The 23,035-nt window shown below is 44.1% G+C and overlaps 1 protein-coding gene across 4 annotated transcripts in view; it reads left to right on the top strand.

The window, feature by feature from the left end:
• Nucleotides 1-18,826, top strand: part of CEP41 (centrosomal protein 41) — a 46,382-nt gene extending 27,556 nt beyond the window's left edge. For 3 of the 4 annotated variants that reach the window (XM_027075481.2, XM_027075483.2, XM_015071057.3), the window contains 9 exons: nt 337-384; nt 4,652-4,713; nt 5,740-5,809; nt 12,060-12,204; nt 13,891-14,042; nt 14,678-14,745; nt 15,821-15,935; nt 16,405-16,620; nt 17,315-17,517. In XM_027075481.2, coding sequence (XP_026931282.1) covers nt 337-384; nt 4,652-4,713; nt 5,740-5,809; nt 12,060-12,204; nt 13,891-14,042; nt 14,678-14,745; nt 15,821-15,935; nt 16,405-16,620; nt 17,315-17,463 — 1,025 coding nt within the window. In that variant the 3' untranslated portion in view covers nt 17,464-17,517. Of the gene's footprint in view, nt 1-336; nt 385-4,651; nt 4,714-5,739; nt 5,810-12,059; nt 12,205-13,890; nt 14,043-14,677; nt 14,746-15,820; nt 15,936-16,404; nt 16,621-17,314 lie in introns of all 4 variants that reach the window. The other variant, XM_027075482.2, reaches the window with a different exon arrangement.
• The last annotated feature ends 4,209 nt before the right edge of the window (nt 18,827-23,035 follow it).

Genomic DNA, 23,035 nt, shown 5'->3' on the forward strand with positions numbered 1-23,035 from the left:
CTCTCTCTCTCTCTCTCTCTCAAAAATATATAAACATTAGAAATAATAAAAATAAGTGTTTAAAATTTTTTTAAATAAAAAAAAATAAAAAATTTTTAAATATAAAGTGATCATCCGTACTGCCTCGTGTTTATTCGGCCAAAACTTTTTCCTTGATTCCTCATCACTTAATGATGCTGTATAATCCAAAAGACTCTTAAGTATGTGTGGCCCATTTGCCTACTGTAGTTCTGTAAGAACAGGATAGGGAGGCTCAGGGAACACTTGTACTCCATTCTGTTTATACAGAGTTACTCATTTTCTTCCGTTAAAAAGCCTATCTTATTCTCTTTTTAGGTAACAGCATGACTAAATACACTGAGAAGCTAGAAGAGATCAAAAAAAGTGAGTAACCCTATTGAAGGTTTGGGATAATGGAGCCCATCTAGAAGTCGGTTATTAACAACCTTAACCCTTCCCTACAGCTGACACACACAGAGAGCTGTGGGAGGCGGGTGAGCCTGGCAGGTGCCTAGAAGGATGTGGGAAACGCCGTGTACCGTCCCGGCCAGCTGCTAAGGTTGTTGCTTGAGGGCCAAGTTCTGCCCGACTTCTATCCCATAGGAGATGTTAGTGTTGGAATGTAGAATGAGCTCTACTTAAGCAGCGAGAGTCCAAGCTTCTGGTTTCATTGTACTGCAGTCTCCACGACCTTTTCCAAGGTCATGATCTTTCCCATTTTCTTAGTTTTCTCTGTTCCTGAGATGGGAATAATATTATCTCTTATTTTATAACATCCTTGTGTGTATAAATTAGTCAGTATCCATGAAAGACACAGAGGAGTGAGGGAGAAAGCTTAAAGCGGTGCTATGCCTTATAAATTCATTTCAGTCTCTGCTTTCCTTTAATTAAAAATCATATTTCATGCGTTCCTTCTTAAAAACTACTCATCTGCAAAGATATGCTACTAGTCATTTTGTGCATTACCCTTGCACAAAAGCATAATTTTTCATTCTGTGTCCAAAATAGATGTAAAGTGTACACATCAAGGCGAGAATTAAAGAAGTAGGAACATGTATTTTCTTAGATGGATTTGTTCATATCCTCAGCAGAAGAGCCCAGTGACAGGGGAATCTTTAGCTGACGGTAGTAAAGAGGCACTCTGATGGTTAACAGTTCAGGACTTCCCTCTGGTAATAGACATCTTTTGGGAAGAGAATACTACAAATCCAGAATTCACCAGAACTTCTGTTATTACACAGCAGACCTTTTCATTTAAATGATAATGTTTCTGCTTCTTTTGAATTGCTGGGGTATCGAGAAACCGCAGCCATCACTGTGGACTCAGGAACAGCTTTATGCCGACTCTGTTATGTGCCACGTCTCGCTATGAGGGCTAATGTTCTAGACATTTGGTTTTTAATGTGTCACGTCACAGTATCCTTTTCTTCTCGGTTCCTTTATATTAGATGCTATCGCTTTATTCCATTATACATGACACAAGTGTATATATTTTAAGTATGCCGTCACGTTTTCAACTAGGAAAAAAGTCTCATTTACTCACCCATGCTTCGTTGTCATCGCCCGTAATTCATCCACAGCAGGTAAAGTTCAGCCAGCCTGCTTCTGTTTGGGTTTGAGGTCCCCTTTTGCCTCCTCTGTCCATTCGTAGCTTAGCGTAAGTTCTCACGTCCACACCGAAATTTGTCCCCTGAAAACGCCCCGTTCCGCCCAGATTGCCAAGCCCTGTTGAAAACATTTCTTAAAAGCGCAATGTGATTTCTTTAATATCTAAACTTTAAATGGAGCTTCTCTTCCCCCACCCCACCCCCGCCCCCCAAATACCTCTAGAATAGAGTCCTTGAAAATGTTTGCTTCCCTCTTTAGAAGTTTCGGACTTCCTTTTAGTAAGACAGGAGGCCACTCTCACCTTGTTTCACACACAGTTTGTGCTGATTCCCCGACTAGAATTACTTCAGATTCTGGTTTGAGATCTACGTTTTGGAAGCTATTTCCTTCTCTTTTCCCATTTTCTGTTGTAGATGTTCTTTTGGGCCGAAAGGGAGGAGAATATTGCCTTGTTTCATGACACCCTAGATCCATCACTTTTCTCGGGTTACCTTAGATGCCGTGTCTTTCTGTGAAATCACAAACCTCGTTCTGTTACTTCCTTTGATTTGTCTTCCCCTGTGAGCCCAGCTTCCCTTCGCTAATAACGTGTTTTAACAGAACCCTGAAAACGCAGAATTCCTTTGTAATCTGAATCTTCTTTCAACTCTCTCTCGAGAAAACAGACACCCTGTGCCTATTGACCGCGCACAAAGCCTATTCTTGGCTTCTGGTGGTTAGATGACACCTGCGTGAAGCATCCTAGATAGTCAGGTCTCTGTCCTTCCAGTAACTCGAGAGAGTCAGACTTAGACTCCAGACTTACTGGAGAAGAAGACCTTGATAACGGATCTGCAACTCGGATTTTTTGTCTCCATCCGCGAGTTGGGGAGCGACGATGGGAGCAGAGGCTCCATTCTTAAAGCTCTGTTCGCCCTTGCAAGGACGGGCTGACAGAGTGTTCCCAGTCGTCCTTTTCCATAACATTTAAAACTTACTGTCAGACGTCTAGTTTGATCTTTTATCTCTGAGTAATAATGTCAGAAAGTCCCAGTGATGGCTGTCCTTCTAAACAAGAACCAGGTATGTAGAGTACAGGCTCAAATGCACAGTGGGGCGTCTCATGCCTAGAGGGTACTAGAAATGCCAATGGGTAGAATGTGGTAGAGCCTGGTTTGGGTTTGAGATCGTCTGTACGTAGTCAAAGGGGATTTGCACGTGTACCTTTTGTACTGCGCATGTGAAGAATTGGGGAAGTATTTCAAACTTTGTAACTGTACCAAAAGAAGATCAGTGGACGAATGCCGCAGTGCAAACCCCTCGAGAGCTGTTGCCTCTCTTTCTTGGCTGACTTATCACCATTCTGACTTACGTGAGTGGCTTTTGGTGGGCAAATCGGTGGTGACTGAGAGGAATGCTGTAACTATTCAGTTGGATTTTTTTGCAAGCTTCTGCCCAACCTGCTGGGGCTGCATCCTGGTGAGTCTTGGAAGGTCCTTTGCGTCTAGGTTTGTTACCTTGTTGTGTCCAGAGGAAGCTACCCTGAGAATTTTCTAGAAGTAGTGGTTCGTTGTGAGCCACATCGCTCTCTTTGAGGCGTCTCAGAACAGAGAAGCTTTAATTCGTTGTAACAGTCAGTCTTGATATATTTACAGAAGGCTAGTTTTTAACGTACTGTTATTTCCTGACCATGGTTCGTAAAGTGTTTGGTAAACCAAGCTAACATCATCCTCCAAAGTGTTCATTGTGTGTTCGTTTTTAGAAAATTCACGGAAATGATTAGTGACACCAGGTAAATCGTTTTAAATACTTCTAATCCTTTCCTTTGTTGCTAGGAGTCTTGGTTTAGGAGACTTTTTTTTGCTGTGAAGGCCATAGTAATTATCTATCTAACCTTTAATGATTCTGAAATAATGTGGCAATACTTGAGGAGTCGTGACCACCCATATGAAAATGGTGAAGAGTAGTGGAGTGTAGGGGGTGGGGGGGAAGTTCAATGCCAAAAATTCTTTAGAATCGGCAGTCATCTTCAGAAAATTGCATGGAAGCTAACTTTTAGCATGCCTCCACGGGACAGGTATTAGCTCAAGTGAGATTGGCTAAAATTTTAAAACGACCATTCAAATGTGATATGAAGAAATGTTAACAAGTGCAGAAGTACCCCCTTTTGAGTTATGAGTCAGAACCAGAAAGATAGCGCAGAATAAATATGGATGTTTTAGCATGATTTTTTTTTTAATTAACTGAGGTAAAACACACACACACACACACACACACACACACACACACACATAACATAAAATTTACCGTCTTCACCGTTTTTAAGTGTTCGGCTCAGTAGTGTTAAGTACATTCACACAGCTGCATGATAGATCTCGGGAACTTTTTCATCTCATACAACTGAGCGTGTGGATTTTTACTGAAGGTGGAAATGCAGAGAAACTGATAGAGAAGATTATCAGGACCAGGCATAAGAACTCTGTGCCCAGCATTGTACCCCGGGGAGAAAAAAAGGTTGTCCCCGTGTCTCCAGTGTAACTTGTAACCTCAGGAACAGAATTGTTCTCTCTTTGAGGCAGGGTTGGAATAGTAGGGTGTAAATGTCTCACCAACTGTTTGACCTGGGGCAACTCAGCTTCTCTGGGTCTCTGTCCTCATCTGTAAGTTGCAGACGTTTATTCCTTGCTCTGTTCTGCAAAGGATTGAAAGTGGCTTACAACATGCATGCAAGACAGCACGGTCCAAAGAGAGATAGCCGAGTGAAAATGGCAAATGGATGAAATGACATGAGGGGTAAAGTCACTAGACGCAAAAGGGTGGCTTATAAACTCAACTCCAGGCCTCCTACCAGCTGAAGCAAATGGGGAAAAAAATGAAGAGATGATGATCATACCTGCCACACTTAATTCCGAGGATGTCATGAGGACCAAATATTAGATAACATATGTAAAAGCATATAAATAACTTGAAGATCATGCCACGTAACTCGACGACTAGACAGAACGAGTACCTCTAAGAAAGAAAAGTATACCTGCAAAATTATTTGTCCTATCCTGCTTTTCAGATTACAGATACAAAAAAGATGAGCTTTTCAAGAGACTGAAAGTTACAACTTTTGCCCAGCTGGTAAGTTCAGCGATCTTCCCATTGGGGTAAAGACTCTAATGAGTGCCGGTTTATGTGAGTACTTCTAAATTCCACTCTAGGTAATATTTGCAGAAGGGTTTCTTCTGTCTGTACATTTCACCCATGGGAGGATTAAGAGGTGTGCAGTGTGTGCTCATTCAAGGACGGTGTGAGCTATCTTCTTTGATAAGAATTTGATAAAGTAAAATGTGCATTCTACTTTTAAATCGTCGCATTTATGGTTTAGGTTGTATTTTTCCTTGCACGCTTTAATTTCATGTTTCGAATCTAGAATTCTGGTCTCTCGAGTTTCATTGACGTGGTGGATCATGGGTCTTATGAGCCGAGCTGTGAAAAGTGCTTTAAAAACCATGTGGGGGCGGGAGGGTATACCGTGTTGTGCTAAATACATTCAGGGGCACCCGGGTGGCTCAGTCAGTTGGGCGTCTGACTTCGGCTCAGGTCATGATCTTGCAGTTTGTGAGTTCGAGCCCCGCATCGGGACCCTGTGCTGACAGCGTGGAGCCTGGAGCCTGCTTCAGATTCTGTGTCTCCCTCTCCTTCTCTGTCCCTCCCCCCTCACCCCTGCTCTCTCTTTCTCTTTCTCAAAAGTAAATAAACATTAAAAAATATATATATATATATTCATAAGACATTGATTTCTTCATTGAATGTCGAATTGCTGATTCAATTCTGTCACGGTTAAGTATTGTGTGTTATGTTGGGACTGGAATGTGCATGACCATTTACGCATGTTTCTTGTCCTAAATTATCCTTTTGGACTTTTAAGTTTATTGTGTGATGTTTTAAACGAATCTGTGTTTCTGGACTGATCATCTGTGGTGTAATTCCCGCTCCTCAAAAGTAAGGAGGCCTGAGATTTAGTCTCCAGTGGAGGACCCTGACAGTTTCTTGAAACAAGAGATCTTTGATGTTTCCTCGTCTTTTGTTAAAGACAGAATTGCCTCTGTTTAAAGACTAACAAACATAAACACATCTACATATTTCATTCTTTTTTTCTATCAGGTCATCCAGGTTGCTTCCCTATCTGATCAAACACTGGAAGTGACAGCTGAAGAGATTCAAAGGCTAGAAGGTAATGAGAATTGAGGACGTGGGGGAAATAACCGATGGACCGTGTGACCGAAGTTCTCGCCCTGTCCACCTTTGCTCTTGTGTCCACAGGGAATTGGGACTTCGATATATCTATTTGTAATTAGATCGTTACCGTCCGAGACATGCTCTCTGGTGCTTTAATTGTTCATTCTTCTGTCTTTTAAAAAGCCTCTGGTTTTCCAGCTCTAACATTTGTAGTTGTTAATGTTTTTTTGTGTGGTGGGTTGGTTGGTGTGTTTTCGTGGTTTGAAACGCTCTGTGTGTGTTTAATATACCAATTACTTTTTCTCAACGGATATTTTTAGTGCCTTCTACCTACGTACACGTCACAGAATTAGGTGCTAGGAGACTACAGAGACGATACAGCCCTGCTCACATGGAGTTGGTAGTCGCGTGTGCACACGTGCGGGCATGTGTGCGTGTTGGGCGAGGAAAATGAGAACAGAAGCGCAAAATTGCTAATGTGGCAGAAATTCATAATGAAGGATTAGAAAGAAGTCATCATTCGTTAAATATACATTGCTAAGCACTTCACGCAGCTTTCTTACTTCACCTTACCAGAGACTCTGGAAGAAGCAAATGCTTAGAGATGAGAAGCCCAAGCCTCAGAGGTTAAACGACTGGCTCAAGGGGGTACAGCCAGTAAGGGAGGGGCGTAGGATACAAATCTGCGAGTCTCCGCTCATAACCAGGGTCTTCGCTCTGGGAGTTCTGAAGAAGGAAGGGTACTTTCCAGTTAGAAAACCCAGGGAGGCTTTCTTTTTTTTTTCTTAATTTTTTTTTCAACGTTTTTTATTTATTTTTGGGACAGAGAGAGACAGAGCATGAACGGGGGAGGGGCAGAGAGAGAGGGAGACACAGAATCGGAAACAGGCTCCAGGCTCTGAGCCATCAGCCCAGAGCCTGACGCGGGGCTCGAACTCACGGACCGCGAGATCGTGACCTGGCTGAAGTCGGACGCTTAACCGACTGCGCCACCCAGGCGCCCCTCAGGGGGGCTTTCTTAAAGCCTGTGAGCTGGACCGTAACAGAGGGTAGGATCTGAACAGGTGCAAGTGACGGGCGAGAGTCTTGCAACCTGAGCAAAGGCACGGAGAGCGGGTTTGGAGAATCGAGTCATCTAGCCTGGCGATGACCTGGGGAGGCGTAGGTGCTAGGTTGGAGACCGGGCTGGGAAGATAGCTTTCCAGCTCCAGGTTTCCTTTCTTAAATGCCAAGTCGAAAATAAAACCTCTCAGTGGCACTGTCGTGAAAAGAATACGCAGAGTTAAGGTCTTTATTCTATCCTCAGGCCCTCAACCATCAACGTGTGGCTGTTTATTGAAGGGGAATATGTTTTGTTAAGGTTGATGCAGGCCAGGGATTTGACTTCGGATTTCAAGACCAGTTTCTCAGGAAGTTCGAACACTGGCTTTGTGCAACTTAACTGTCATTTCCCTGGGCTTGTTTTTGTTAGGGAGGATAAAGAGCATCTGACAAAGACAGGAATTTATCTTTGACAGATGCCTCTCACACGGCAGAGAAATAAGGGTTCTTTGTAACAGAGATAATTGAGTCTCCTCATACAAGTACTCCCAATTTTAACCTGGTTATATAAGTACCTGGATTTGGTCCTTGAATTCATGGAGATTACAGCACCAGAACATATGGGCACATGCAATTTTCTCTTCTGAGATAAATTTGCACAGCAAAATAGGCTCTTGTAAAGTAGGACACCATAATGTGTGAGTAATATTAGTGTTTTTCTAGTGCTCTACACAGAATAATAACTCACTCAGGAATGCCTGCAGAACAGATTGTATGCATATTGGCTATTTTTGAAGGAGGAAAAAACCTCCTTTTGTGATGTTTATTGTTTTTTCCTGACTTCAAAGTATATTTCTAGAAAATTAGAAAATTGCAAAAAACATGTAAGGAAGAAAATTAAAATAATAATCCCTGTTAACATTTTGCTCTACTTTTCCCCCTAACTGCGCACCCGAATCCATATTCTTTGTGCGTACTTTTGAATTATGCTATTCCAGATTAGCATTTCATCATGCCTGCTGTCCTGTGTCATTGAATAGACTTCAAAAGCTTGATCGTAAAGGTTGTGTCGTCATATAATGTCTGTCCTTTGGACATACCATAACTGATTTAACTATTCTCCTACCGGAGGTGACAGCTTTTCTGATTTTTCGCTTTTCTAAAATAATGCTGCTGTGTAAATACGTAAACATGAGTGTGGTTCTGATTATTTCCTGAAGATAAATTTTGCTGCAGATGGTCAAAGGGCGGAACCATTTTCAGACGCTCAGGCGCTGATTCCGCACTGTCTCCCCGTTTGCATTCCCGAATGAACCCGAATGGTTCTCCCCGTTTGCATTCCCAGCAAATAAATGAGAAGACCTGTTCCTCCCCATCCCAGGCAGTGCCGAAGAATTATCATTTTTGCACGTGCTTGCCAACTTGATGGGTCAAAAGTAGTATCTGATCATTTTCTTTTGAATCTCTCCGGGCATGAAACTGAGCCTTGTGTATGTGTGCGATTATTGGCCACACACATTTCTTCTTCTGAGAACATTACCCGTCCTTCCCCATTCTTTTTTTCTCACGGAACGCTCATCTTTTACCGATTTGGAAAAGCTCCGTGCATTAGGGTCTCATTAAACATTGGAAACAAGTACAGCCTAGAAAATGAGAAAAGGCTTCACTTGACAATGTGAAGTTTGCAAATCCAAATCTCCATCGTTAAGTAAAAATAAAACAACGACCAAACCAAGAACCTAAGTGTAGAGCAGTATGGATAGTGTTCTCCTGATATGTAAAAAGGGGAGGAAATAAAATATGTGCAGAAGTACGTAGTTGTTTTATTTCTGGAGGGAGGCATAAATACGTGCAGGTGTTTCCCTTGGAAGAGGGGGCCTGAGGGCCTAGAGGTCAGGAGTGGGAAGGGACTTCCTTTCCATATTAACAAATTTATCTTGTTTGCATTTTTACCTGGTGCACATGATCTTTTTCCAATTAAAGCACTAGTTAATTTTTTTTTAATTCTGTAAATTCACTATATTAAGCTTTTCTAATGCATATATGTCATAGATGTTTTTCCTAATTTGTTACTCACCTTTTAATTTTCTTGGTGTTCATTTTTGACATCCACAAGGTTTGCATCTTTATGTGATTAAATCTATTAGCCTTTCGCGTTGTGCTTCCTTTTATTGCCTTAGACTCGTAAAATCCAAGCTAAGATAAATTATTCACCTATATTTTCTTCTATTACCTTGCTTGGTGGTTTGGGTTTTCTCCCTACATCAATCCACTTGTTACATATTGTGGCATATGATGTGAGGGGGTTATCTAAATTTGATTTTTCTAGAGAGGTGACACGTTATCCCACCACCATTTATGCAAGTGTTCTCCCTTTACCCACTCGTTTGCGATGTTACCTTTAATATATGTTAGCTTTTATGTATATCCTGGGATTTGTTTCTGTGTTCTCTCTTATATCCCCGTCATTCTGGTTTGTGGTTCAGCGTTGTTTTGATCATTTATCTTTGCCACATATGTTACTATTCGGTAAGGCATGTTCTCCAAATTACCCGTATGTACATATGTGTGTGTGTGTGTGTGTGTGTGTGTGTGTGTATATATATATTTTTTTCTTCCTTCTCATTTGTACAATCCCTTTAAGCTTTTCTAAAACCCCACTGGGATTGTTTTAGGACTAAAAATGAAATTTGGAAAGGATTAACATCGTTTCACTTTTGTCACCCAGTCAGGAATGTGAAGATACATCACTCTCTTCATTCAGGTTTTCTGTAATGTCTCTCAAGTAAAATTTGTCTAAGACCTATAAAGGATGTAAGTTTGTATGGGCCCTTTGCATTTCTTAATAGTCCTGTTTTCTAGGAGAACATATCTTATATCTGCTGTTGTTACTGGGAATGAGATGCTCTTCATGTTCCTTTCTAATTGGCATGTGGGAAAAACTGTTTGCCTGTTAGTATTTCTTTTCTTTATCCACGTGCACGCTTATTTTCCTTATTCTCAGAGGATTCTCCTGAAATTTCTAGTAGATTATATCATATGAAAAATAAATTTTAGTGTCCTCTTCAATGACGAGGCCTCTTATCTTTCTTTCTTTGCTCATCATACCAGTGGAAACAGCAAATTCTCGAACGTTTTGGTACAGTCTCCCTCCGCACGCTTCCGAATTATCGAGGACCTCAAATAGTTTTTGTGTGGGTGCATTATATCTCTTGATATTTATTTTTTTTAATTTTTTTTAATGTTTATTTATTTTTGAGACAGAGAGGGACAGAGCACGAACGAGGGAGGGTCAGAGAGAGAGGGAGACACAGAATTGGAAGCAGGCTCCAGGCTCTGAGCCATCAGCCCAGAGCCTGAGGCGGGGCTCGAACCCATGGACCGCGAGATCGTGACCTGAGCTGAAGTCGGACGCTCAACCGACAGAGCCACCCAGGCGCCCCTCTTTCGATATTTAGGGCATTAAAAATTTTTAACTGAGAGCTTAAAAATATGTATTCACTATTTCACTTACAAATAGTGATATTAAGCCCATGACACGCGTAACTGGCATTTTAAGGCAAAATAGCTGTGTTTCCAAAACAAACAAACAAAAAGTTTATTGAGCATGGCCTTGTTTTCCATCTTCTTGTAAACCTCTGCGTCTGACTTAAGAGTGGACAGCCGATTCTCATATCTTCTGCGTTCACTCTGTGGCAATATGCTCTTTGGATTGAAGTATACGAAGGAAATCTGGCCTCACACAGACCTGCAGTTGAAAAGAGAGAATCTTTTAATAGCTCTTTCAGATAATTATGGATACACATCTTTGAGGCTGTACTGAAACTTGACAACCGGTAGCTTCTTAAAGGTTAGTTGTAATGTGGAATCTGAAACCGGATCAGTGCATGGTTTGGATTCCATTACCTTAAGCTCATTGAATGAAGCTTTTTACCCACGCATAATTTTATAACCTCACTCTTTGGCCACTTGGAAAATATTGATTCGCCGAGTTAGGAGGATCTTCCAAATACTGACAAATTTTGTTCATTACACAACATCTAAAAAATCACACTTATTGGGGCGCCTGGGTGGCTCAGTCGGTTAAGCCTCCGACTTCAGCTCAGGTCACGATCTCACGGTCCGTGAGTTCGAGCCCCGCGTCGGGCTCTGGGCTGACGGCTCAGAGCCTGGAGCCTGCTTCCGATTCTGTGTCTCCCTCTCTCTCTGTCCTTCCCCCATTCGTGCTCTGTCTCTCTCTGTCTCAAAAATAAATAAACGTTAAAGAAATTTAAAAAAAAATCACACTTATTAACGTCATCACCTGTTGTATCAGAAAAGTCATTAAGTACGGGGAGGCACCCAAGCTCCTGAGGGCAGCTAGTTTCCAAAACTCTGATTTTGGGGTAGGATTTAGTCGCTACAACAGAGCCCATCAGTTGTTTTTTTTCCTTGAAACGACAAGTTCACTTAGATCATTTTTGAGAGAATGTCTGCCACGTGCACGAGTCTGGAGCAGACTTACCGTATGTGGGCCCCCGATGTCATTACACAGAATGTTCAAAAGGCGTATACTTAAAGATGAGACTTAATAGGGGCGCCTGGGTGGCTCAGTCGGTTAAGCGTCCGACTTCGGCTCAGGTCATGATCTCACGGCTCGTGAGTTCGAGCCCCGCGTCGGGCTCTGTACTGACAGCTCAGAGCCTGGAGCCTGTTTCAGATTCTGTGTCTCCCTCTCTCTCTCTGACCCTCCCCCGTTCATCCTCTGTCTCTCTCTGTCTCAAAAGTAAATAAACGTTTAAAAAAAAAAAAGATGAGACTTAATAGAATTATTATCGCAGCTCCATCAGGGACTGGCTAAAATGTGACCGCTGTATTTATTAACTGAGTGCGTTCGTGTTGGTGAAAAAAATACGATAATTCCTAATCAAACTTGGTGCCTCTGCCCTGAGTGTTACTAAGGCGCTCACAGTTTTAGCCACTGTTTCTTTGGCACCCTGAGGGCAAATATCAACCCGGTAAAAGAGACCTGGCAGGTCCCCCTGACAGGGTCTTGGGGACTCCTGGGATCCGCGACTACGTTTTGAGAACTTACGTGTTAGAACTTAGGGGACAATTTAATCACCGTGATAGGATTTCCTTGCCTTGACCTCATTTCAGTGGGACTGCCCGACAAGTGAAATCAACTCTGAGGTCCAATATACCTGTTCATTTGCAAATTTTAGACAATGATTCTGCGACTTCGGAGCCCGATGGGGAAGTCAGTGCCAGGACCAACGGGAAGGGGACCCCCGGGGAGCAGTCGCCAAGCCCTGTCCAGTCCACAAACAGCGCGGGAGCCGGGGATTCCAGTCGCTCGACTCTGCAGAGGTATGCTAATCAGATTCATGTTTTCACTGTATTTTACTTCATACTAACCTGGGTACCAGTTTCAGTGATATAATCGCCTTAGAAGCAGACTGGCAGTAGTCAAGTCCCACATTTTCATCCCAGCCCCTCTATTTTCTCTTGATATAAATGCCATCGCCTGAATCTTTTCACAGCATCTCGATGCGTTTAGGTAAGAATATATTGATAGGAGAGCATTAATTTTCGCTCCTTAATTCCATTCTTCTCAGCCTTCCCGTGTGCAGGTTTGCTATTGGGACTCAGCTTTACATCTCCTATCTTTTGATTCCCACTCCCACCCCCTTTTCTGTCTGCTGCAGCTTATAATTACCCTGTCTGAGATCAGAAGAAAAATAGAGTGCCCTACACCATACTCTGCTATTACACAGGTGCAAAGGAGCAGGGAAGCAGCCCTCGGTGTCGATTTGCAAACAGCATGTGATGGGTCCTTCTTGCTGTGATGCAACCCTTTTCTCACAAACACTAGGCATTGATTATAAGACGGTGCTGATTTTCCGCACATAACCATCCCTTCTACAATGGCGAAAACAACTGTAGTCGAGAAACCAGGTCTACCAGAGAAAGAATTGCTATCATCGGTACCGCTGTTATTTTTCTGTGACTACTTTTACGCAAGAACTTGAAAATTGCATTTACGAGATGGACCAACGGGACTTCCGTTGAGGACGTGGTTTCATATGAGACAGATTTTCTTCTCCTTTGGTTCAACGAAATATGCGCTCTGTGGCATCGAGTGACGTCGAGGTTTAGACGCAGAATTTGATTTGCCGTGCCGGGAGAGGAGACATCAGTGCGTGCTGGCGTGTGGTCCGGCACACAAGCCTTCACAGTTGCCTGGGAAAGGAGTCCTCTTTTCATCCAATACAGATATTTCACTACCTGCCGTCTTATTCATAACGCCTACTCCTCTTATTCCTTTGATTCGTGTTTTTACTACATTTCGCCTCCAATCTGAATATGGCGACCAATCTTACGACCTTAGAAACAGAACTGTCAATGGTGAACTCACTCACTTCGATCCTCGTTTTTCCTCTGTCTCATTATACGAATGCCACCAAATCTGGAAGCCTCTTCAACCTCAACGCTGTGACCTATAACCTGGGAATAAGTACAGATAACTATTGACGATGTTAAGGTTCAAAATACGCATCAGCTAGGTCACCCTATAAGTAGATGGAATACGTTAAAACGTTGCTGTCGGTTTGTGTTACGTATGATGGACATAGAAGGCCTCCGTGTTTCCTGTCCTATCAACCTTATTCTTTCCCTTTCGCTCTGCTTTCTGACACTCCTCACATTCCATCAGATCAACTGTTGGCCTCTTTCTTTTCTCTGAATGCTGCTCTTGTTGCTGGAGGCAGCATGTGCTCTACAGTCTCTGTCCCCTCAGCCATGCTAATGACCTAACATGCATTCTCTGAAGGTGATACGGACACATGGGTCCCTTCCTCGGGGTCCAGTGTGATAGAATAGGAATCCATAGGGTCGTGCATTCAGAGACAGAACTGAGACACCATATCCATTTTCCTTTTTCTTTGACGCGCCCTTTGAAAGACATTGAGCACTCTCGCTATTCTGAAGAAACGCCTTTGACCTTGGAGCCACTCACCCCTGAGTGGTTTCTGACGACCTGCTTTTCACTTGCAGCGTCATCAGTGGTGTTGGGGAACTGGATCTAGACAAAGGGCTAGTGAAGAAAGCCGAGCCCAACACCAAAGACCGACCTTATCCCAACTGCCCCTTCCTGCTGCTAGATGTGCGAGACAGAGATTCCTACCAACAGTGCCACATCGTTGGAGGTAAGACGTTCTAGCATCTCAGTCCCAAGAACAGAGCCCATCCTTTAGTCCAGGCCAGCTTGAACCACATTCCAGGGTCAGCAATTCCGGAAGTGACATGTTAACCAAATCCACCATGGGAACCTGTACGTTGGCTCTACCGTAATGCTCTGAGAGAGGCTTGGGACATTCTCAGATGGCCCTGGGGCCTGGTGCTAAATGTCAGAAACGGTGACACGAAGCTTCATGTTTTGTTCATAGTGTCCTGTTTCTTTTCTCTCGAAGACGTGTCCACGTTTATGGCTTACTGATTTTGAAACTGTATTTCTTTGAACTCTTAGACTTGAAAAAAAAATTTTTTTAATGTTTCTTTATTTTTGAGAAAGAGACAGAGACAGAGCGTGAGCAGGGGAGGGGCAGAGAGACGGGGGAGACACAGAATCTGAAGCAGGCTCCAGGCTCTGAGCTGGCAGCACAGAGCCCGACGCGGGGCTCGAACCCACGAACCGCGAGATCATGGCCGAGCCGAAGTCAGACGCTTAACTAACTGAGCCACCCAGGCACCCCTGAACTCTTAGAGTTTAAACCAGGCAGGAATTTGGGGCAAAATTGTACAGAAAGCAACAAACGTCCTAAGCTTTTTCTTCTCTCTGCAGCTTACAGTTACCCCATCGCAACTCTGTCTAGGACAATGAACCCTTATTCAAATGACATTCTTGAATACGTATCCTTTGTTGCATTTTATGGAGTTGGGTGGTTTGAGGACTGTACGAGTTGAACTTGCCATGAATCATGCTCCTAGGGAAAAAAACCTCTGTGAAGGACCTTTGATATTAATTAGCTTACTTAGCATATTTTAGAATTTGGGTTCTTAGCTCTTGCCGAGTATCCTGGCCATCCTGGCAGATGTTTCTAAGCCATCCTGCAGTGGGCCACAACACATTAGGTTAAAGGCTGTGACCTATTGAGAGTTAGTCCTAAGACTTTTGTTTTTTTTCCCCCAGAAAGCTTTCCCAAGTAAAACTTAAGGAAATGTTTTTCCCTCTGTTTTAAATTTTTCCCTTCTTCAAATTTTACTTTTTTTTTTGCCTACAAAAATTACACAAATAGAAAATAATTTCAATTCGGGAAGATCTAAAAAGGAAGACTGATAATCACCACTGACCCAACTCCGATTATGTTTTTTGCATACTTTATTTCAGATTGTCCTCTATGTATTCTTTTGAAAACCAGAGCAGAAATCATACTGTATATATAATTTAGAATTTTGACTCTTCCTCGTGCCGGAGTACAGTGTATTTCCCCATGCTCTTTATAAACTCCGTTTTGGTTGCACTACATTATCTCATCTTATATACTCTACTATGATTTACTAAACTGTTCCTCTCTAGTGGGCTTTCGGGTGGTTCCCTTTTTTTTTTTTTTTTTTTACTATTATAAATAAGGCCACGGTAGACACGTGGGGCACACAGGTTTTTTTCTATTTCCTCACCTGTGGAATGGAGGTTGTTAATACTTAACTTTTCAAGGTTGTGAAGCTACAAGAATCAAAAGGCATCAAGCAGGGAGCTAGTTTTGTCTTGGACCGTGGTAATACTAGTTTCTAAAAGATAAGACTACCAGCCTGTGTGGTTTCCACGAGAGGAAAAAATCCAGTAACTGCTGGGGTGATGGGGTTGTCCGACGTTCTCTGAACTCAGAAAGGGGAGCCTTGACGGTTCTTTGTTCCCTGGGGGTTTCTTTAGAGTCTAGGAGCCTGAGCTCAGTGTGGGGGGGACCTTAACTCATGTGACTCTTAGAAAAATGCTCACGGCAAGATCATCATTCTGTACGACGACGACGAGAGGCTGGCCAGCCAGGCGGCCACCACCATGTGTGAGCGGGGATTTGAGAACCTCTTCATGCTTTCCGGAGGTGAGTGGGCTGTATTCTGCTTAGGACTGAAAAGAGAGTTGGACTCAGAGTCCTTCAACCCCTCCCCCGTCACCCTTTTCCTCTCCACGCGCAGAATTAAGAATTCTGGAAAGAGAGACAACCGTGCTGGCTGCAAGGGGTCAGGAATTATGTGAAACTTCCGTTAGCTCCATCGGCACATGTTTTTAATTCCAGAAATAATGCTGTTGCTTTAGGGCTCTGTAAGCAAGCCTTAAGGCTGAAGACTGGAGCAGAAGGATTTCTGGTGGAATTCACAGAATCCCACCTAACCACCATGTTTCTCGTGTAATTTACTTAATGGCGAAGCAGTTAAGATTTCACGTCCTTGTGTTGGCTTGGGCCAGCAGACCAAAGACCAGGAGACACGCAGGCTTCTTTCCAGCTTTCCAGGTTTCACTGTAGCCTCACCGTGTTAATGCCGCTTTTTCTGATGCTCTTCCACACCTAGGTCTAAAAGTCTTAGCTCAGAAATTCCCAGAAGGACTGATTACGGGTTCCCTGCCAGCATCTTGCCAGCAGCCCCTTCCTTCTGGCTCTGCCCGGAAACGATCCAGCCCCAAGGTGCCGCCTCCACCAGCTGAGAATAAATGGAGATTTACCCCAGAAGACTTGAAAAAGATAGAATATTACCTGGAAGAGGAGCAGGGTCCTACGGACCATCCTAGTAAGATATTTTGACCTGTAGAGATAACGTTTTGGGTAGAGAACGTTTTGGGTAGAACGTTTTGAGGTTTGCGGCTTGGAATATCGTCATATGAAAAGCTTGATCTCTTATATTCAGATTCTTGCGTTATTTGCAGGGCATGGGGAGTGTGCAGGTGCCGTGCGGGGAGGGGCGGGGGCAACAGGAGGTGATCCCAGGTTGTGGGGAGAATTAGGCATTGCCAATAGAGAGAAAGGACTTATCATTCAGATAAGGTATGTATTTCAGGCTGAGTTGAGAGGCTAAGCTGAGGCACTTAGATTTCCTCTCCCGCAGGTTTTGTTTCCCTCTGCAGCTTCTGGGCACCTTGAAAGCACGTCCAACCTTCCCTTGAGCACGCTACTTTCTCTTGTCTTTCCCCTAATCACTCCTGTACCCATCTCTACCAAGAAGAAATGAAGGCCAGACTGAGTTGGTTGGGATAACGGAGAGGAAGGGGGGGAGGGGGAAAGCTCGCTGGGCTTCCTTTCATCCCTGCCCCTTCCCTACCTCCAAGGATGAAGAGTAGCGTTTAGCCTAGAGTAGATGCTGAATAGGGCTTCATTAGCTTGCAAGTGGTTATACCGTACGACTTCATTAGCTTAAAAGTATACTTGGCAGATCGTCCCTGGAGTCATTCTTGCAGCTCTGCTCCCTGCTTTCTTGCCTCCTGCAGGCCGGCTGAGCCAAGCTAATGCCTCCGGAAGAGACTCCAAGGTTCCAGGCACCCGCAGCGGTCAGAACCCGCCCACCAGGGGCCCTGGTGGCCCCCTGAATCCCCGCTCGCTCAGCAGTGGCCACCTGCAAGGCAAACCCTGGAAGTAAAGACTTTGCCTGTCTTAGTCAAATAAATACTTTGTCTCCTTTCGGAACCCCTGAGCAGTTCCCAAGTTGGTCATTTTCAGCAACTGCTGCAGAGGAAAGACGACGCCATGTGCGATGGGCCCTCCTTCCTCTGTGTCCGCCTCCCTTCCTGCATCCAACTCGGGGGGAGTGTTACAAAAACCAGAGGCATGGCAGGCTCGAGTGTCTTCCCTATTGTTTACAGAATATTTAAGTTTCTGAACCTGAGTAAGAAAAAAGAGTCTAATTTTGGGGGCTTTTTTTTTTCTTTCTTTCTACTTAGGTCCAGCTTATATTGGTTCATATCCTGCATTGTTTTGTAAGTTCTTCGGGCACGTCTGGTACGTTCTTCCCAGCCAGTTCTCTTTCACTCCCTGTTCTTGGCTTCGTGGAGGTTGTCCAGGTGGGCTTTGCAGCCCCAGAAGCTGTCCCTGGGGGTGGATGATTCTCAGCTTTCAGCCCCCCCCAGGGGCGGGCCCACTGGCTGAGGAGCTCTCTGCCCGGCACACGCCGCAGGCTCCGTGGTGAGTTTGGAGGCTGGCACCTTGAAGTTTGCTAGAGCCACTCTCACACTTCCTGAGTGCTGCTCCCCACCAGATGTTTTCCTGGAACCAGCACTGTGCTGACGTGTGCTCAGCCACCTTCACATGGGCCACCGGCTTCCTCCAGAAGAGCCCTGTCCGTTATACGGGCCTGTGTTAAGAGCCGGTGAAGCCCCCCTGCCCTCCCCAACCTGCCCCTCATTCGTGGTTGGTTTATCGGTTGTAAATTTCCATTCCCCAGCTCAGGTCCATCCGTCTTAGATGGATAGAAATTATGGCCACTTGAAAACATCAGCCTCAATCAGGCCACTGCAGGCACACATGGTGAGGACGACTCCGAGGTCCTTTGTCAGAGCCGACAGCCCCTTTAAGCCCTGGCTTAAAAATACAGTATTAGTCTAATTGAGTAATTAGTGCAATTTCCTGCTTACTTTTCATTCTCACGACTGAGCTGTGATTAGGAGGTTGTGATTATAGATTCTGGTTTGGGCCAGAATTTTGAATCAGCATTAATTGAATTGCTAGATGACTGACATTCATTCCATTTAATTGGGGGAACAAAAGACCTCAGGTAAGGATGAGGAACTCCGAAATCATCAGGAAAAAGGAAAAAACCTTGTTAATTTTTATGGTCTGTGATCTGTAGCTGTGATAAGGGACCAAGGAATAAATTGTCCTCTTTGTCATGGCAACCAGCTTCTGAAAAGCCAACTGAAAATTGCCTGTCCTTAGGTGGTTACCGCTGCTGGGTAAGATTTGCCTTAACGGGACTATTTTCTCGCCACCAAAAAAAAAAAAAACAACTGGAAAAAGAGAAGGCACCGCAGTATTTCTAGCATGGGGGGGGGGGGGGCGTAGTTTGTAAGAGAAACAAAGGTAATAAATATCTCATAGAGACATATGGAAAAATAACTTTAAGATTCAGCCCAGTTCTGTTTTAGTGTGTTTATTCTTCTCTACTTGATTTCCAAAGTGCAACATATTCCGATGCTTTAGAAATCAAACAAACCAGGGACATTGTTCAGATGTCAAGCCGTACCCAATTTTCCACAAGATTCAAGAATCTTGTATAAAATTCAGCCAACGTACACATAGCTTTAATGAGGAGCCTGTCATGTTTCCCCATAAATTTATTGCCTGAGAACTTAGTTCAGCCTTTTGCTAATGCCAGAATGCTCTGGCTTTTTATTTTCTTTACAGCATAGATTTTTTTAAAATGCCAATTTTCCACCCTCAACTTTCCCCTAGCATGGACAAGATTTTCAGCCATTTATGACACATATACATTTTCAAGGGGAAAAAAAAAAAACCATCTCTCTCTGTAACAAAGTTCTGTTTATGCCATTTTAAAGTTGACTGGTCGGGAGTTTAGATTTCCCCACTCAATTCTGTTCTGAAAGTGACGATAGTCCCCCTTTGTTCCTACACTGCATTCCAATCACCAAACCCCCCTAGTGTTTTAGAACCTACTGTATATATGTGGAAAGTCGCTGTAGCCAAACCTATTAGAATCGCTGCGTGTTTAGCTGAGGCGTCTGGCAGGTTGAATATATTTATGTGTGTTTCTCCATGGTGCTTTGCCTGTTGGTAAGGATTTTAAATAACTACCCCTCAAAGACCTGTTCTGTTTCTGCTCTTTGTGTGTTGTGTCACTCGCAGACAGTTTTTACATGCTCAAGTGACCGTCCCAAACGTTCTACTTTACTGGTTTCTTCATTAGATTAACGGACATGTATTATTTAAGTGATCCGTGACACTCTGTGCAATTATGAATGCTGAAGATTAAAGTACATAGTTGTTAATTTGTTGTTTGCTATTACTATGCTGAGATCTGCCCACTTCTCTCGCACTCTCTGTTGAGACGATTTGGGGGAGCCACATGAGACGGAGGGGATTTGAAAGCATACCTCTTTTCACTGCATCTCCCAAGAAGGCACACAGTCTCCGCGTAAAAAAATCAGGACGCCCTTCCAATTAGGGTAAGGGACTGAACTTAGCTCTCTGGACAGAAGGCCTGGGTTTCTGCTCTTGCTCAAGCAGGGGCCGACTGTCCCTTAAACACATCACAGCAGGACTTCCTTGTCAGTGTGTCAAGGGTGACAAGGCCTGGGAACTTGTGACCCCCCCCACATGATGGTGGGTGCTTTGTTGATGTATAACTTCAGCTTTGCCTCAGCAGTGGTGATGGCCAAAGTCTAGATGATATGCTCAGTGCTTTATAAGGGTGTATATTTAAGGAGAAAGGAGAGAAGCGAGGAAGCAAGAAAAAGGAGGAGGGAAGACTGAAAAGGAAAGCTATATAACTCATTTGAAAACAAAAAGAACGTCTCGGGCTGTAAATATGTCAGGTCTAATCCACTGAAAGGTATAGAATGATGCCAATGGCCTAAAAGTCATTTTATCTTTTTACCTTTAGTAGAAAACCGGAATCGGCACAGTCACATTGGACTCAGTGTGAATCAGAATCGTTAAGAGAACAAATAGTGTTCATTAGCTGCTGAGGGGATTTTTCCTGTGCTGCTATCAAGGTTATACAAAAATTCTTAAGACTCTAGGCTACTCACCAAGAAAACAGAACAAAACAAAAACCTTCTTTTCCCTAATTCCCTGGTGGCATATCAGTGAAATCAGAGTCCGAGGCTAGGAAGAAAGATGTAGGTCATTTTTCTTGTGTTGGTTTTGATTTCTGTCACGTTACATATTGGTCATAGATTCCGTCTTTATGTTATCCGACGTTTTGGCGGGGGCAGTAATGAATTCCTGTCCTCCTGGTTTTACATTCATAACTCCCCTTCTTGCCTGACTGATGGTTATCACTGAGAAACTTTCTTTCCCCACCTGCGAAATGTTCCCCGTGTCTTTCATATGCATTTATTTTCTTCACAATTCTTTCAAAGATGTTATTCCCATGATACTTTTCTTTCTTTGCAAGAAATGTCAGAAACATAGATTATAATTCATCAGTTCAATTATGTGGGCATGATGCTAGGCTGATACGCAGTTCAATTAATTTTTTTATTAACAAACACGCTTCTCCTGTGAAGCCAGGAAATAAAACACACTGTGCTTCCAGAGCATTCAGAATACATTTGGTTATTAATACTCTACTCTCCTAAAATTGCAGTAATTTTTAATAAAATTGTTATTGCGATCCCCTCAAACTGATCCATAGGTCAGTTACAGCATAAAAAAAATAACGGTGGAAATTTTTCCGCACTGAATTCTGACAAAACAGGATTCAGTGCCTGGTTTTATGTGTGTTTACAAAACAATATTTGTCACGCCGCGATCCCCTTATGGTCTCCCTATCTGGCTGATCCTCCTTTGTTGTGAACGCGGAAGCAGATTCTCTCCGGCCATGTAACATCTTGAGACACTTGGTAAAAACGTGTGACAGACAGAGGCCGCTTATTAAGTGCTCTTGACTGATGGACTGCATTTTTTTAAAGGATGCAAATAGGTCTTCTGTTCGAAATTATTTTGAGTATAAGCTCCCAGAGGGTGAAAATGGCCAATGATATGACAGTGACCTTTAGTAAGCGTCCGTGAACAATCGGACCTGTCAAGACGGAAATCCGGGAGGCAATGCCATGGTGGTTGCCACTCAGTGCTGGTCTGCCGTTCTGGAAACCCGGAAAGCTCGTTATCTTTTGTCTCCCTGTATACATCCTGCTTTTGTAAGAGAGGCGTTCACAACCCTGAGATTTTTGGATTACCTACTGCAGGAGGCACCCTGGGAGACATTAGGGGTGTCGTTATTACCCTGGCCGTCTGCAGTCTGCCAGGCCTGTTTGCAGGGTCTCCTCGGGCTCAAAGTAGCCTCTAGAATTCATCACGCACAGGTGCACACCGTCCCCATCCGAGAGTGGGCTCTTTTTCTCTTTTGTTTCACACCTTGAAGCTCGCGGGAGAATAACCCCAGCGCACACGCGTGGAGTGCTCCCTCTGTGTCAGGCAGTGTGGCCAGACTCCTCCTAGGCGTTCTGACCCTCAGCTCTCGCGACGGTCCCTTGAGATGGGTGCCCCAGTGTCAGGGGAGGAGACAGAGGAACAGGTGGAAATTAAGCAACTCATCGTGAGGCCCTGACTCACTGAGCTAAAGGTGGAGACGCCAGGAGCCAGCCTGAGGATTGGGGCTTCAGATCAAGTTCTCGCTCAGCCGCTCAGCTCTGTGCTCACTCTGCGTAGGTGCGGCCACGGGCTCCTTCGGCGATGCCTCCAATTTACATACGCAAATGCAACTTTCCCCTGGCTGTTGGCCTCCCTTCCCTCCTCGTCACCAGAGATCCCCCCGCCCCTCCAAAAGCCGCCTCCACCGCCGCCCCCCCGCCCCCCACACACCCCGTCTACACAAAAGGCCACAGGAATTCAGAGGCGGCACATCTCCTGGGAATACGTGTTTCCCTATATCCACTGTCTGCATCGAATGACCGATGACCAGGGTTTCTGAGATTGGTTTCGTTCCTGAGTGAACCCTAATGAGGTCTCACTTAAGGAATGGGACTTAAAAACTTTTACCTAGACCGTTGGAAAAGAAGTGGGCTTGTTCTCGTAACTTGAACCATTCACTTAATAAACCATACTGCTAGGACTTCGTGTCTGATCTTTGCTTTGCGGTGATGTCTCTGATTTAGGCGGGGACCCAAGGTGCGTGAATTGGCTCACGGCCATCAGGCCTGGGCCTCCGGGAGGAAGCCGTGGCAAGCCGCAAGCCTCTGCCTCGGCCCCCGTTCCCAGAGCGCTGTTTTCCACTGAGCTGTTTTGAAACCCGCTGCCGTGGTTGAGCAGGAGACTTTTCAATTTTCTTCTTTGCGTTTGGCAATAAGCATTTGGCAGTCTCGGTCTCTGGGGCTCTTAGATGATGCTCACGATCTGGGTTGCCAAATTAATGCAGATCTTGAAAGCTTTGGGGAAAATCCATTACCCTTTGACAGTTTTTCAGATTTGATGGGCACCCCGTGCCTTTTTTCTCAGAGCTCTTCCTTCGTGTGGCCAATTTGAATGTTATGGTT

This window comes from Acinonyx jubatus, chromosome A2 (assembly GCF_027475565.1).
Source record: "Acinonyx jubatus isolate Ajub_Pintada_27869175 chromosome A2, VMU_Ajub_asm_v1.0, whole genome shotgun sequence".
Taxonomy (NCBI): domain Eukaryota; kingdom Metazoa; phylum Chordata; class Mammalia; order Carnivora; family Felidae; genus Acinonyx; species Acinonyx jubatus.